This window comes from Falco rusticolus, chromosome 3 (assembly GCF_015220075.1).
Source record: "Falco rusticolus isolate bFalRus1 chromosome 3, bFalRus1.pri, whole genome shotgun sequence".
Classification (NCBI taxonomy): domain Eukaryota; kingdom Metazoa; phylum Chordata; class Aves; order Falconiformes; family Falconidae; genus Falco; species Falco rusticolus.
This window is the reverse complement of record NC_051189.1, coordinates 87,318,022-87,332,781: the sequence shown is the minus strand read 5'-3', so window position 1 is coordinate 87,332,781 and position 14,760 is coordinate 87,318,022. Positions and strand designations below refer to the sequence as shown.

Genomic DNA, 14,760 nt, shown 5'->3' with positions numbered 1-14,760 from the left:
GTACAAACTCACCCCAATACTTTAACACTTTCACAGGGTCTTTGATTCTCCACCCGCTGCTTTAGGTCTTACATACATTAGTGCAAGTTTTTATCTTACAACGTGCTTCATTCTGGTTGCTCCACAGAAGGAACCACAATCTGAGCTCTTCTCTCTTCCCCGCCCCCCCCCCCCCCAAAAAAAAAATCAACAAGAACATCTTTCTAGTTTAGGTCTCAGTTTTTCCCTTATCTTTTTCTAGAGCCATAAAGATCAGGTGGTGTTAATCCCACTTTTGTTCTCTACGAAGAAACCGCATAAGCTGTAAAATTGTGTTGTAATATAAGACTTCTTCGAGTGGCCATCTTTCACCATCACCTAGTGTATACAAAGGCTACCAATTCTGACAATATTTTTAAAATGTCTTTTTGTTCAAATTTCCACTGGGAATTCTGCCAAATTCTTTCCTATGCTTCCAAATACATCCCAGGGGTGTTTTGGTATTTATTTCTTGGCTCGGTCTGCCCCCTATCTTCCTAATAAGCCTGGTAATTGTCTACAATGTATTAGTTATTACTGGAGGTACCATGCTTATCTCAGAACACACACCACAGTTCAAGACCTCTATTTAGCCTTATTTCTTGGTCTCAAATTATTATTATTATTGTTATTATTATTATTATTATTATTTGCGAGGAGATAATATATCTTAGACACTTGCCACCCTTTGCTCGAGTATACAGACAGCATCTACGACACTGAGGGCAGAGGCTAATCAGTGCTTTTTCCAAATGATGTTAGTTCTAATGTTTTGTCCACAGTCTCCAGCTCTAATTTCTAATTATGCATCCAACACTTCGTAAATTGATTTTTTCAATCGCTCCGTCCCTCTCTGGCCAGCCCCTCGCGGGGAACACGGACACGCAGATCGGGACTCCCCACTCGCTTTGCAGTGACACCGCGTCTCTCACACACATCACACTCTCCAGGCAGCCCTCGGTCACACGGGCAGTGTATTACACGGTACCGTGCACTTACAGCTCTAGGAATGCTGACAGTTCGCGTTATCACACAAAGTACGCGTTTCAATGAACAATTGCCAAAAAACAGATCCTAATTATTTTCTGGCCTTAAGCAGAGTGTTAAGTTTTCAGCTATTTGCCTAGAATTACCAGAATATTTTTTTTTCAACATACATTTATTTCATAACTCGAATTTTGAACATGTAACAAGACAACACATAGAACAAACAAGACACAGAGCACTATTTCAGTTGTTATATTCTAGGAATTCCTCAAATCTTAGGACAACCTAAAGCAAGTTTTTAGCTTCCCAAATCTTAAGACAATCAAATAGGGAGGGCTATTACCCTTTTCAGAAGGCATCCCTTCTTCTCAACCCTGCGAGACGGTGTCCCATCTTTCGTCTTATGGGGTAAACCCAAATCTTAAGACAATCAAATACTTAAAACAAAGAATAAATATAAATACCTTTTATGTTGTGCAGAAGTCCTTGTCCACCTGTGTGAGAAGCCGAGGGGTAGGGGAGTCTTGCCGACAGAAGATGCAGTCGGGGGCCCTGAGGGTCCCCAGGCCCCTGGATTCCAGCACTGGTGGAGAGTTCTCCTGGCTGGCTCACCAAATTGATGCCAAAACAGCACAAAGGAACTGCTCAGAGACAAATTTTGTCTTTAAGCAGCAACCCCCACCATATACTCAATAATTCTTTACCCTATATGCGCTTTAAAACATATAGAGGTTTACACTCACCCCTCGGATGTTCAAGACAATAACCGCATACCAACATGCATAATATACCTAATGCAGAAATGTTCTCACATTTCCAGCATGAAATGAGGATAACAATTATTATTAGTAACCCTATAATTATTAATCCTATATACACAGATTGACTTCAAATCATCAAACGTGTCAGTCTTCCGACCAAAACAGAATCAGAGTTCCGATATTACCTCAGTATCGGAACGAATACCGGAACAGAATCAGATGTATACCTGGGATGCCAGCTACCCGGCATATGCCATCCTGCATAAGCAGACAATGATCTTATGTCTTATGGACAGCTTTACAGATGGACCTGTCCCAGAACAGAAATATCCCAAACAGTACTGGTCAAAATATAATATTAATATAATATTTACAATTAATATAATATTTGAATAAAAACAGTACCTTTGCTCCGCAAGATGGAGTCCTTGTCTGCTCCTGCAGTGATCCAGATGAGGCGAGGAGCCCCTCCGGGAACATCCCCGGGGGTACCCTAGGGAGTCCCCGCTCTCAATGGGTCCCGCAGCCGAGCAGAGGAGGTCCCATCTGGGTCACCAAATTGATTTAAAGAATCAGTCACCAATATTCGAGTGAGCGGAGGTTATCTTTATTCGGCAGCGCTGGGTGCGTGGGGGATCGCTCCACCAAAGTCATGCACACCGAGAGGACTTTTCAGTCCCCCCTTTATACAAGCAACTCATACCGATTCATTAACTTTCCGGGAAACCGTTTACATATTCATTACAATTCCGGGAAGTTATTTACGTATCTCGCTAAACTAGTGACCACGATTTAAGTCCTTGTCTTTGCCGCGTTGTATAAACTACAGGAACTTAGGACCAGATAGCCTTCTTAAAGATGACATATCCAAGAACTTAGCAATTAGCACATCCGTCATGTTAGCAATAAGGGTCCTTGGACGTTTCGCAGCTGTTAGAGAAACGTAAGTACATTATCCTATAGATAAGCGGTGCATCACTCATCATTCAAGAGACACGGGGAGGGCGCGAGCGAGGGAGGGCGGGCGGGAAGGGGAGGAAGGCGGGCGAGCGGGAGGGCAGGCGGGAGGAGGGCCGCCCCCTCGTGCCCCGCCACGCCGCGATTGGCGGAGCGCTGCCCTGCCGGCCCCGGGTTGGCCAGCGGCGCCGCCGCCACCGTCGCGTCTCAGCTCGCCGGGTCCGCGATTGGCTCAGGGCGCCCTTATAAAGCTCCGCCGGTAGCACGCGCCCCTTTTCCTCCCCGGCGGCCCAAGGTGCTGTGTCCTTCAGCTGAAGCTAAGGCCGTCCCACCCCGGCGACTGGCACCGCGCCCCCACCATGGCCTCCGTCTCCGAGCTCGCCTGCATTTACTCCGCCCTCATTCTGCACGACGACGAGGTCACCGTCACGGTGAGTGCGGGCCGCGGCCCCCGCGCGGCACAAGATGGCGGCGAGCCGCGGCATGGCGGGCGGCGGCGGGGCCGGGCTGGCTTCTGAGCGCCGCTCTCGTTGCAGGAGGACAAGATCAACGCGCTTATCAAGGCGGCGGGAGTGAACGTGGAGCCGTTCTGGCCGGGCCTCTTCGCGAAGGTGGGCGAGAGGGAGCGGGGGCCGGGCGGGGAGGGGCCGCGGGCGGCGACGGCCTCGTCTCGTCGCGGGGGCTGCCGGCTGCCGGTCACAACCGAACTAGCGCAGGTGACAGCAGCGCGACAAGCCCCGGCACCTTCTGCTGTGAAACGCGACCTTTAACGAACCTAAAGAGCCCCGCGTCCCCAGGGGTGCGGGGCCGCTGGTTTGTCATCCTGCGGTTTCCCCGCCGCACGGCTGCCGTGGCATCGCAGGTGCGCGGGACCGAAGCGGAGCTGCCCCCCGCAGCCCCTGGTGACGAGGTTTTACTGCTGCTTGTTCCCCCCAGGCTCTGGCCAACATCGACATCGGCAGCCTGATCTGTAACGTAGGAGCTGGTGGTGGCGGCGCTCCAGCTGCTGCTGCCCCCGCGGGTGGCGCTGCGCCGGCGGGCGGTGCTGCCCCTGGTAAGTGGCCTTGCGTGGCCAGCCTAGGGAGCTTCAGCTGGGGGAGATACTTAGGTAAAAAGCTGCTTGTTACCAGGTCAGGAGCCAGCTCGGCTTTTCCTCCTGCGATTTTCATGTGGTTTCATGTAGTACGCACGTGGGAGTTCTGGAGCAAAACAGACCTTCATCATAAGAAAGGCTGGTATTGCACTGAGGCAGTGTACAGGATTAGCCTTACCTCAGAGTTAAGGCTTGTCTTCCTGTACATCACCAGGATCTCTGAAGTTACTCAGATTTGATAGAAATTACTTTTGAAGGCACAAACTTGCTTTCCTGGTGGAAACACTAGTCATCATGGGTTGTTAGCTTAGCTTGTTAGGATTGCTTAGGTCTTGCTTCTTGATTGCAGTCATAGTATATGAAGTCTTTTGTGGCATGTGACTTTTATGAGGTGACAGAATGGAAAACCCCTGATTCCCTTCTTCTTTTCTAGCTGAGGAGAAGAAAGAAGAGGAAAAGAAAGAAGAATCAGAGGAATCTGATGATGACATGGGCTTTGGTCTTTTTGACTAATCAATTTTGTACATGTCTGCAATAAAGAACATTTAATTGTAGTCTTGTGTCTTACATGGAACCATGTGGAGTGGATGAAGGATGGCCAGGTTACCTGCAGGTTCCAAAAATGCTGTCACCACATGTTGATCTAGTGGTTTTACAACTTCCCTTGTTTGTTCTTTATACTTAGATGCAGCGCAGTGACAGTTCAGGCCCCTAAATGGCACAGCATATGGACAAAGGTAGAGGCATGATCACAGTGAGCCTGGGACGTGGTCACGTTCAGCAAAAGCAGTATGGCCCAGTTCGTATTACGGCCTCTGGGTGAAGCTGCTGTGTGTCTAGTTAATGCTTTAGCAACAGTGCACCTTGGCAGTTTCTAGTACCAGGTAATTTTAACCTTTTTGGAGCAGCTAAAGCAAGGAGTATGTGCATTTTGCAGTGGAGGCCAGCTGTTGAGCTGACGAGTGGGGAAGAAGCTTGCAATCCTCAGGTAAAGGCCCTTGTTAGAGGCTAAAGTTGGGGACGCTATTCATGAGCAGGTGTAACTGAAAAGCAGACTGAGCCTTGCAGTGCTAGGCACTAAGCCTAGGTTGTGTAAGATGTGTAATTTTTTTTTGCCTTTCCAGAAAAATGTTAAGGAGCATCTCTGAAAACCACTTTGAAGGGTGGGTGTGGAAGATTGTATAACTTCACACACGAGGAGTAACTTAAAGTATGTATTTCTAGAAATAACTTTTGAACACGACTTGTCCAGAGCAACTGAACAAGGTAAGGGCTGTGTTTCAAAAGTGTATTCTGAAGTATTGGATGAAAATGGGGCATCGGCAAAATGTTCCAAGTGTGTAAGGACTCCAGAGTTGCGTAGGAGGGTTGCTTCACATGTAGACCCAAAACTGATGCACTCTGCACTGTCACATCTTCCCACAAAATGAGAGCTCATTTCTTTTTTGAAAAGATGCAGGCACCTGTGGAAGAATTGAGTCCATGCAACTGCCTATTGCTGCTGGGATTTCTCACTTACCAGCTATGCTTCCCCTGCCCCTTTCTGAAGAAGCCTCCCCCTAGGAAAACCTATTTTAAAAGTTTCCAGGAGTGTAAGGAGCAACACCAAGTAATTAGAAGTCAGTTACACAGATGATTACACTGACTCGAAAGAGATGCTTTCTGGAAGACTACTTAAATCTTGCATTTCTCCTCGAATGCTTACTGTTACTCCTTAAGTCCTGCATAACTGAATTCTTAAGTTTGTAGATTGGGGGGTGGGGGGAAATTCCAAGCACAGAAAACTTGCAGTGGTTTCTTCTGCAGTGCACGCATACAAAAAATGATACAGTCAGAATTTCACTGGTAACACCTTTTTAATAGGTCAAAGTAACTGTACAGTTCATTATATTCTTCCTGAGAATAATTTATATCCCTCAACAGCAAAAAGGGAGTGTGTGGTTTTTATTTTAACAGAACAGATGGCATAACTGAAAACCAAAGAAAATCTAATTACACTGCTCTACTGTAACTCCTCCCAGGCAAGATAGACAAAAGGATGGGTTAGTTAACTACAGCGGGTTTAAAATATTCCAACATGGCTTTAATCTGTCTTTATAAATTATATAAAAATGGGGGACATGAATGGTTACAGACTCCTCTAAATGCAGCTCTGAATTGCTCTGGTACAAAGCAGCATTTTCACTTCCAAGGAAAACAACATTGCTACAAAAGAACTGGCACGTTATTCTGGTGAAAAAGAGTTTTCAGTTGCGTTCTACAGCTAGTTCCAAACAAATGCTTCACACATTCACATAAAAGTAAAAGGTAGGAAGATGAAGAGGGCTTTAGTTTGTCTTGAAATGACTGAAGTCTTGAAAATATAGCTTTTTATTCTTTCTCTGTAAATTGTGATTAGCATATTGCGACGTAAGTGTTCTAATAAAAAAATTCCAGTCTGGATAGTTCATATACTGTGGGCAAGAATTCTCAGCCCTGAGGTTTCCCCGAATTCTTCACTTCACAATACCTTTCTCTGATCAGCTGCTCAAGCAGTTTTGGCTCCAAGACCATAACCCTGCTGCAGCTGCAGGCTAAGAGTGTCCCATGCAATGTATAGAACTGAATTGCACTCCATAGCTGTGATTTCCCGAGGACTCCTGTACAAACTTCATCTTGTGATAATGCCACTTTTTGATTCCCAGACCAGCTTGGCTTTATGATAAAAAAACTTGGTTAAACTTTTGTAATGAGAACCAACAGCGGTCAGGTCTGCTGAAGCAAGAGGTGCTGGAAAGCCAGAACTACACTGGGTTAATCCTCACTGCTGGTGGAAGGTGAAAGAACATCCCTTTGCAAGCAGAATTCTTAGACTGATGAAACTCCTCCCTCGGTACTTAGTGCGGCCTGGACTGACTGATCATTTTCAGTCTGGCTTGATCAATAACATCCAGCAAATTTTTGGCATCCACAGCTAGAGCGTGAGCAGCTGTCAGCATTTGCTTTTTGTACTCCTGCTGCAGGCTGGTCATGACGTACTGCTGTGCCAATTTCATCTTGTTAATGAGCTCAGCCAAGTCAGAGTTCAGCAGCTTCTGTGCCATCTCAATCTGGAATGAGAAGATTCGGTCAACTGTGCAAGTTGTTGGAAAGCATTGCACTTGTGGCAGCGATACTACAGAGCAGCAGCGCTACCTACCCTACCACGACAGCCCCTGCTTGTTATTTCTGAGCAAAGCTGGGGCTGTTTCTGTGGGCATCACATGGAGCAGCAGGTGGAATTTTGACACTCTCTGTTCTGTGCGGTGATCAAGAGCTGCCCACTGTTAAACAGCACCAAGACCTAAATGGCCATTGGAGTGGGTTTTAACACCTTGATAATTAGGACCTGGAAGCGTATAACATCGCTCGTTATTAAAGTAGCTTTAAAAAATATACGGGGTCAAGTAGCCAGATACATGTTACTGCACAGCGAAATGGGCATGATGCTCTGGGGCACTCACCATTCTCTGGCTTTCTCATTATCACACTCTTTCAATGGTTTTACTCCCACCTCATGAAAGATCTTGGCACTTCTCATCCAGAACAAGGTTTACCACCGAATATCTTTTCATCAAAACCTTCCAGCTGCACCAACCTATACTCAATTACCTCTTCCATGACTATGTGTGCAAGCTGTACTTTAATGAAAGATTACACTTACACTAAGAATTAACTCTCAGATGGTCGCCCTGCATTAGAATACTGGTTTTGCATAAGCACTGCTAATGGTTTTTATGTCAACTTCCTATGGGTGGTGTGGTGTGCTCTTCAATTATATCCAGTTCATGTGTCTTTGCATAAGTACGAGCCTATGCCCATGCAGCAATTCCAGTAAAGTTTACGTCATGTAGAATTACAACTCGAGAGTTCAGGCTGCTTAGTGAGCCAAGATGTATGCATATGCAAAGCAGGGAGAGCTAAACCATGGCCAGGTAGCTGCTCTGGCCGAGGCAAAACATAACGATTGAGCATCAGGTCAGCAGAGCTCTACGTACCTCTCTGTGAGTGCTTGCAGGAAGCACTGGGAGGGTCTCATCTACTGTTGCCAGTAAGGTTCTTAGTGCCAAACCAACCTCCTAAGAAAAAAAAATTAAGGAAATAAAACTTTGAAAACATGGAATGAATAGATGAGAAAATTGTAACAGTGCAGGAATCAACAGATACAATTAGTTCCTCATCTGAATAAGGGAGTTAGAACACGGCTGAGAGACTTTAAATCCCACCTGCAATTGTGTTTCACTATCAAAGCAAGATGCCAAAGGGTTAATTAAAAGTTTTTCTTAAAAAAGTGAAATGCAGATTAGATAGTGCATAACTTGCTGCCCCTTGATAAGCACAGGCAAGCTGGGGAGTAAAAGCACAGTTGCCCACAATCCTGTTAAAAGCATCCAAAGTGCTAGCCCTGTGACCACGAGTTACCTGCCCCACAAACACAAAGCTTTTCTACTCCCAGCTTCCCAGAAGGTTTCTCCTACGCCGCTTAAGACCTCAGTCAGGAGAGAAATAAAACACTGATTTTAGGAACTGCCTCCATACCTTTACCATGGGTACGTACTCCTCTGGTGGAGCTGGTTGTATTTTACTGGACATTTCTATGACCGCTTTCACCAGCCCAGTTACATTCTCATAGACTTTGTCGTTGGAACGGTCCAGGTTGGCCGTAGGAGGAGGGCTGATTTCCTGTGGCTGAATCTGGAAGCAGAGAAGGGTTGTTCAACCTCCTGTCCCCAGCAGATGGGGCTCAGCAACTTCCCAACCTCCACAGACTGCCGGGAAGGTCTCATTCGCAACAGCGCCGCCCCGCCCCCCCCCCCCCCCCCGCGCCTTGGTCCCCTGTCCTGGCTGAGCACACTCACTCCTCGATCTGAAGGAAGTTTCCTTTAGTTCTTTTGACTGAACCTGATCTGTGAAATGACCCTGGGGAATTCTTTTTTTCACCAGGATTTCCCTTAAGAGCTTCCAGTATAACTCCCACAACAGAGAAATAATTTGAGGAACGAGGAGTCCGCAGTACATGATGTGTCTAAATGGTTCACTACTGATGGATAAGTTCCACTGCTAAGGCAACAGGTATCAGGTCCCTTGTTCGGGAAAGTTGTTTTGTGCTCCAAAACAATGTCAGAGTACATAGTTAACATACTGATACAGTAAAGAGAGAGTATTGCAGTACATACTGTTTTGTTAGTGAAAATTCACGGCAGATTAACAAAAAATTGTGTCACCACTAGAAGTGGGAAACACCAACTCTTTTCATACAGTTTGTTTCCAGTAGATCAGAAAAAGAAATGGGTTAAAAATCCAGTAGTCCTTACTCAAGCAAAACTTCTGTTGAGTCAGATCTGCCTAGAGTTAAATCCAGGACAGACCAAAATAATCCTGGGTCAGAAAAGAAACAGACATTGAAAACTTCCTCTGTAAGGTCTTCAGTGTCTCTGCTTCTCAACTGTAGAACTACAAGCATCCCAGTTTCCTGCAGCTCTTCACTGCTATGGGATGCCCAAGCAACTGCTTTGTGGGAGCAGTTGGTTAAAAAATTGCTTATTTTCTACTGGTCACAGAGCAGCTGCCCACTCTTGATCTGAGACAGCTCATCGTGTTTCAGCCCACCATGCTGGGTTACTGCTGGTTCCTAGAACTGGTCCTAGCTACAGAGATGTTTCACTGGAAGCACCTGAGATACTACCCTGATGGAACTATAAAATACTTGGATGAAACTTTGTCTAAGGAAGGAGTGAGTGCAGGATTTAGTGCATGGTGATTCCATTTTGTTGCATTTCACCAAGTGCCTACTGACAACTTATTACAGAGATGCAATCAAGTACATTGATCAGAAAATACCTAAGGAAAAAGAACATTGTAATTGCCTCAATCACCAGTGAAAGGCTGTGATTCCAATTGGTTTCAGCAATCGAGAAGTTAAAACAGTCTTCTGGCAGTGACATGCAAAGACATTTTGGAATAAGAGCACATACACACACGCTCACGCACTGCTTACCCTCCATGGCTATGGTTGAGCAGAATGTGGGGGAAGGTTAAAGAAATTTACCAAAAGAAGGGAAAAAAGAAAAACAATATTAATAAAACTCAGCAGGAAAAAAAACCAAACCAAACCCAAAACATGTGTAGCAATAAGAGACCAGTTAAAAAGCCTGCAACAAAAATGCATCCTCAACAGTATCGGCAGTCATTCGTGTTAGCTCTTGGTCCATTTGTTACAGAAGCACCGTGTGCTGACAACCTGCTGTGCACCGCGTAGGAAGTGGAGGTATTTGCCATGCACCCATGCTTACTTTTTACTAAACACATGGGGAAGAGATCATGCAAAGCTTGACAGGAGCAAGCCAGTCTGGCGAGCAGCAAAGTGGTGAATGGAGTAGAGGGCCTCTGCAATGGTGGGAAACAACATGTCCTGTGCAAACAATCCAGTATTCAATAGACTGAAGAAAATTTATTTATCTCCTTGAAAATTTCTTGTTCTTGAAAAAAATCATGATAGGAGGAAATACACAGTCCTCTAACTGTGCAGCTCCTGTCTGTGATGACTAATCACAGTTGTGGTTAAGAACTATCAAGAACCCAGTCTAGATGAGCCACCTAATTTCTACAGCCAGGCCCTGACATTTCAAGAGCACGGACACCTGCATTTCTTAACACTCCTTTTTTTTTTTTTTTGTTTATACCCAACATCAACACTACCGCTCTGCAGACTAAGAAATCAGGAGTTTCTTTGTGTCGACTGGGCGGCTTTGCCTCAGCAAGTACCACAAACCCATGTATTTCCTGACACATGCCCTAAAGGCTCCTGAGGGCAAGCGGTTCAAATTCTCTTAATTTGTATTCTGCAGAAAAGGGAGACTGAAATGGCAAGTCTGAAATGAGAGCCTCAGAAGCGTCTTCAGTTTAGGACTGCAGACATTAACAAAGCTATACGCTATCAAAAAATAATGGGCTGTTTTCTTGAAGGAGCATAAAACAATCCAATTTCAAGAAACTCTTGACAGAAAACCAAAATCAATCTGTCTTTTCTACTTGTTCACTTGTTATTACTGATGATTTTTGGCTGCTCAAGGTTGGTTTGTTGTGAAAAGGATATATTTCAGAAAACATCTTTCATGTTCCAGTATCAGCATTTAGAAAGTAAATTTTAGAGAAGCCAAGTTTAGTACACATCTGTTACTGCTTTTTGCATTTTCTGAGGCTTGGCAGCTTGAAAGGCACTGGCATCAGTTTATAATAAATAATCCTGCTCAAACTGGCCACTGCTGTCTATTTACACTGAATTCTTAAATATTCTGGTAATCTCAGAATGAGAGCAAGAGTGACAGGCAGGTGGTGACTGAGATCGATTAGTGAGATCGATCAGGTAAGTGGCTTATCACAACAGCCGCACTTACCACAACATGGATTCCTGTTCTTTACTACAGGCTTGGCAAGGCTTAGAATAGCCAGAGGTTCTCCTTCTGTGAGGAGCTGTACTATTAGCACTAACTGTTGTATTTACAGCAGGGATTGCCGCAGTGTGTCTGCAAAGCCTGTGCTCTGATGGAGACCTGATCTTTCTTCTCTCAGGAAACAGCTGGCACATAAATACATCACCTCCTGGGGTGCTACTGATGGCATCAACTGACAGAATGAGAGCAGCGGCAGGAGTGATCCTGCTTTTAACGCTCTGGTCAGTAATACCGCCATCAGACCAGCAGTCTTTGTGGAGGTATTTGCCTGGCTGCAAAGGTTGTGAAATAATAAAACAGCGATGTGTATAGATCAGCTGCACTTCTAACAGAAGTGCAGCTTAATACTCTTAACTTAAATACTCTTAACTTCTGTTAAAAGTATTACTGACAGAGAATTCCCAATCACTATTCTACCTAGCTGCTGGAAACTCCTAGCATCAGAAATAGCTCCACTGGATCCCCTCCGGAGGCTCTGAGGTCACTTGGGTTTCTGTTTCCTGAAGAGGTACTGGAGTCCCAAAGGCAGGGAACAACACGAAAGGCAAGATTGTAGATGTGACTGACATCCTAAGAAGCACTTCCCTTGGCACCAGCTGCAATAGGGACATGACGTTGTGTTTCACAGCATCCTGCAGCATTTCTGCTAGAAAACTAAAGTTTCATTTTTGGCTGTATTACCTATTTACTAGAGATCAAACAACACATTGGAAAGTATCTCAGTCACAGGTCAGACGGTCCAGTTCCCCTCTTCCCTTGTTCCCCAGAGCCAGGAGGGTTTTAGGCACCTCGGTGCTCCAGCAAGAGCTTTTTGAGCACCACAGTTCAGACATGTCTCACTTCTCTGTCACCAAGTATAGGAGACTTTGGTACTACCAGAGTAACTGGAAACCCTAGGTGCGCTCCTTCCTGCTTAACAGAGCTGCTGAGCAGGTAGCTGAGTCCATACAGGAGACCTCATATCGTATGCTCTTCAAACTAGAAATATGCTCACCTGGGAAAGGTTCTAGGTGAGGAACATGCTGAATCACAGTAATGGAGGATATGAGCCTACCGGTTAACTCCCCACCTCCCTGGAGAGCTGCCAGTGCATATTTGCCCCATGACAACATTTACTTGGGAAGTTTAGTTGCTTTTGCTTTCCACGGTCTCTACTTAAGGAACAGCAAACTAACTGAAGAGTGGTAATGTTTAATTTTCTGAGGCATATTTCATGTGGCACTGAGCAATGTACCTTCACGCCTTCGTTGTAGCTGTCCACAGGGCTGTTCAGGCTTGCAAGGCTGCCCAAATGGCTGGGGGCTCCAGGGCGGGGAGGTTTCTTTGGTGGAGCTGCGTGATCTGATTAATAAAAAAAATCTGCATTTTAGAGGACCAACGTATTCAGATGTACCTGCAGCATTTTGGTCTGTCAGTACTACAAAGGCTACATGCGCTTTACTGTACTAGCAGAGGAGATGTACATCTTTATGTGCTTTACAGGAAATCCAGTATTTGTAGGAGTTACACTTACATCTGTATTTCTATTGGAAAAATGCAGACAGAAAAGGTCATGAAGTTTTCCTGTGATTCTGAGAACATGGATGTTTTAGTAAGATACTTAGAAAATTCCTTCATGGGACAACTGCTACTCATCTCAGTACACCTACCCCAGACCTGAGAGGTACTCACCCCGCTCTGTACCACAGCAAAGTGCCACACATGCTGCATATGTCTGGGAAAATTGGACTTCATGGCAGAAATCCTGGGTGTGATTCACTTTTGAGATTGAGAAACCTAAATTTAGGTGTCTACTTTTGTTTCACATGTCTGAACTCCACACACGGTGAAGTCCTACAGAGTGACTCAGCTTCCTCTAGGCCCTTCCCGCCTGTTGACTGAAACACTTTCTTGGCTTTGCTGACTACATCTCTGGGGACCACACGTGGAATTTAAACACATAGTGCACTGAAACATCTAGGTCTAGTTATCTGGAACTGAATCCACCCCTTGTAAGAAAATACTAGCATAGATCTTTGTTCACCACTGCTGCTAGACAACTTGTAATCAAGGATTCAAGATGACAGTATATGTATTTACTGCTTACCTGGTTTACCCACAGGCTGATATATGTGCTGGTTACCAGCCTATAAAATAAAATACGCATTTAGATTAGTTATTACAGTGCTCACAACCTTTAGCAGCACAATCTCAAACATTAAGAGCAGCCAGTTTTCAGCACATTTCCCAACAGTTAAAAATACATCCTTATTCACCATCATTAGCTAAGCTCCTAACAACAGGTATATTATTTATAGAGTAAGAAAAGAATTTCCATTTCTTTTGTATCGCTCACAACAGCCCTGGCTTCCACATTAGAATTTATTCTTCATTATTAATCAAACGTGGTCATATATTCCCAATAATTTTCAGTCTGTATTCAGAGATCAAAGTGTAGAAGTCATGGTGGTGAAGAAGAAATGGCAGTGCAACACTGAGAAGACTGGTATTTCTGCACTGTTGAATGGTTTCCATAATGGTAACAGATTTCTAAGCTGGTTTACTTTTGGGTTTTGTTGCAAAGCTCTTAGTCAGGGTCAATTTGCTTATTTATCTGGAAATAGTTAATAATAGATTGAAGTGACTGTCATTGGTAATTGTATTTATACAACCTTCATGTCAACCTCAGTCACTGAGGTGAGTGGCTCCAGTGGAGCGCTGCAGCATGGTGCACAGGGAGGTTTCCTCAACGGGGGGAAGCTCAGGGGAGCAAAGACCCGCCAGAAGCCCACAGCTTGCGCCACAGCGGCTGAGGAGGCCTGGGCAGGGACAAGCAACGGCAGCCACCCCACACACATATAAAATCAATCCCTGACACAGCACTTTGCTTAACCAACTTAATTTCCTTTTGTGACAAGGTCACCCATCTAGTTGGCCAAGAGAAGCCAGTAGATATGTTTTTGGACTTTAGCAATGCTTTTGATGCTGTCCCTCAGTGTCCTTCTGGACAAATATCCAGCACACAGCTAGACATGTCCGTAATATATTGGGTGAGCACTTGGTTGATAGACTGGGCTCAAAGAGTTTAGTAAATCGAGTTACATCACGCTGGTGGCCAGTCCCCAGTGAGGTTCCCCAGGGCTCAGTTTCAGAGCCAGTGCTCCTCAGTGTTTTTATAAATGATCTGGACACAGGAATCAAATGTTCATTAAGTAGGTTAGCTGAAGACAGTGAATTAGGAGGAGCTGTGGACTCCCTCAAGGGTGGAGAGGCCTTACAGACAGATTGGGATAGACTAGAGAGCTGGGCAATTACCAACCATTGGAATTTAACAAAAGCAAGTGCCCGATTCTCCACCTGGGATGGGGTAATCCTGGTTATATGCAGAAATGGGGGGGACGAGAGGCTGGAGAGCAGCCCCATGGAAAGAGCTCTGGGGGTTTAGGTTTATGGCAAGTTGAGTAAGAGTCAACAGTCTCCCTGGTAGCCAAAA

At 45.2% G+C, this 14,760-nt stretch overlaps 2 protein-coding genes across 19 annotated transcripts in view; one reads left to right on the top strand and one right to left on the bottom strand.

Moving 5' to 3' along the window:
- The first annotated feature begins 2,966 nt into the window (after positions 1 to 2,966).
- RPLP1 (ribosomal protein lateral stalk subunit P1) lies at positions 2,967 to 4,370 on the top strand. The gene is made up of 4 exons (XM_037381998.1): positions 2,967 to 3,154; positions 3,260 to 3,334; positions 3,660 to 3,777; positions 4,250 to 4,370. Exons 1-4 carry the CDS (start codon positions 3,083 to 3,085, stop codon positions 4,327 to 4,329), a joined length of 345 nt encoding a protein of 114 aa, XP_037237895.1. The 5' UTR covers positions 2,967 to 3,082; the 3' UTR covers positions 4,330 to 4,370.
- Positions 4,371 to 5,653: 1,283 nt separating this feature from the next.
- Positions 5,654 to 14,760, bottom strand: part of PTK2 (protein tyrosine kinase 2) — a 223,846-nt gene continuing 214,739 nt past the window's right edge. For 13 of the 18 annotated variants that reach the window (XM_037381990.1, XM_037381994.1, XM_037381991.1 and 10 more), the window contains 6 exons: positions 13,375 to 13,414; positions 12,523 to 12,629; positions 9,833 to 9,841; positions 8,374 to 8,529; positions 7,833 to 7,913; positions 5,654 to 6,905 (listed from right to left, as the gene is read on the bottom strand). In XM_037381990.1, the coding sequence (XP_037237887.1) occupies positions 6,693 to 6,905; positions 7,833 to 7,913; positions 8,374 to 8,529; positions 9,833 to 9,841; positions 12,523 to 12,629; positions 13,375 to 13,414 (606 nt within the window). In that variant the 3' untranslated portion in view covers positions 5,654 to 6,692. The remainder of the gene's footprint in view (positions 6,906 to 7,832; positions 7,914 to 8,373; positions 8,530 to 9,832; positions 9,842 to 12,522; positions 12,630 to 13,374; positions 13,415 to 14,760) is intronic. The other 5 variants (XM_037381979.1, XM_037381981.1, XM_037381983.1 and 2 more) reach the window with 1 other exon arrangement.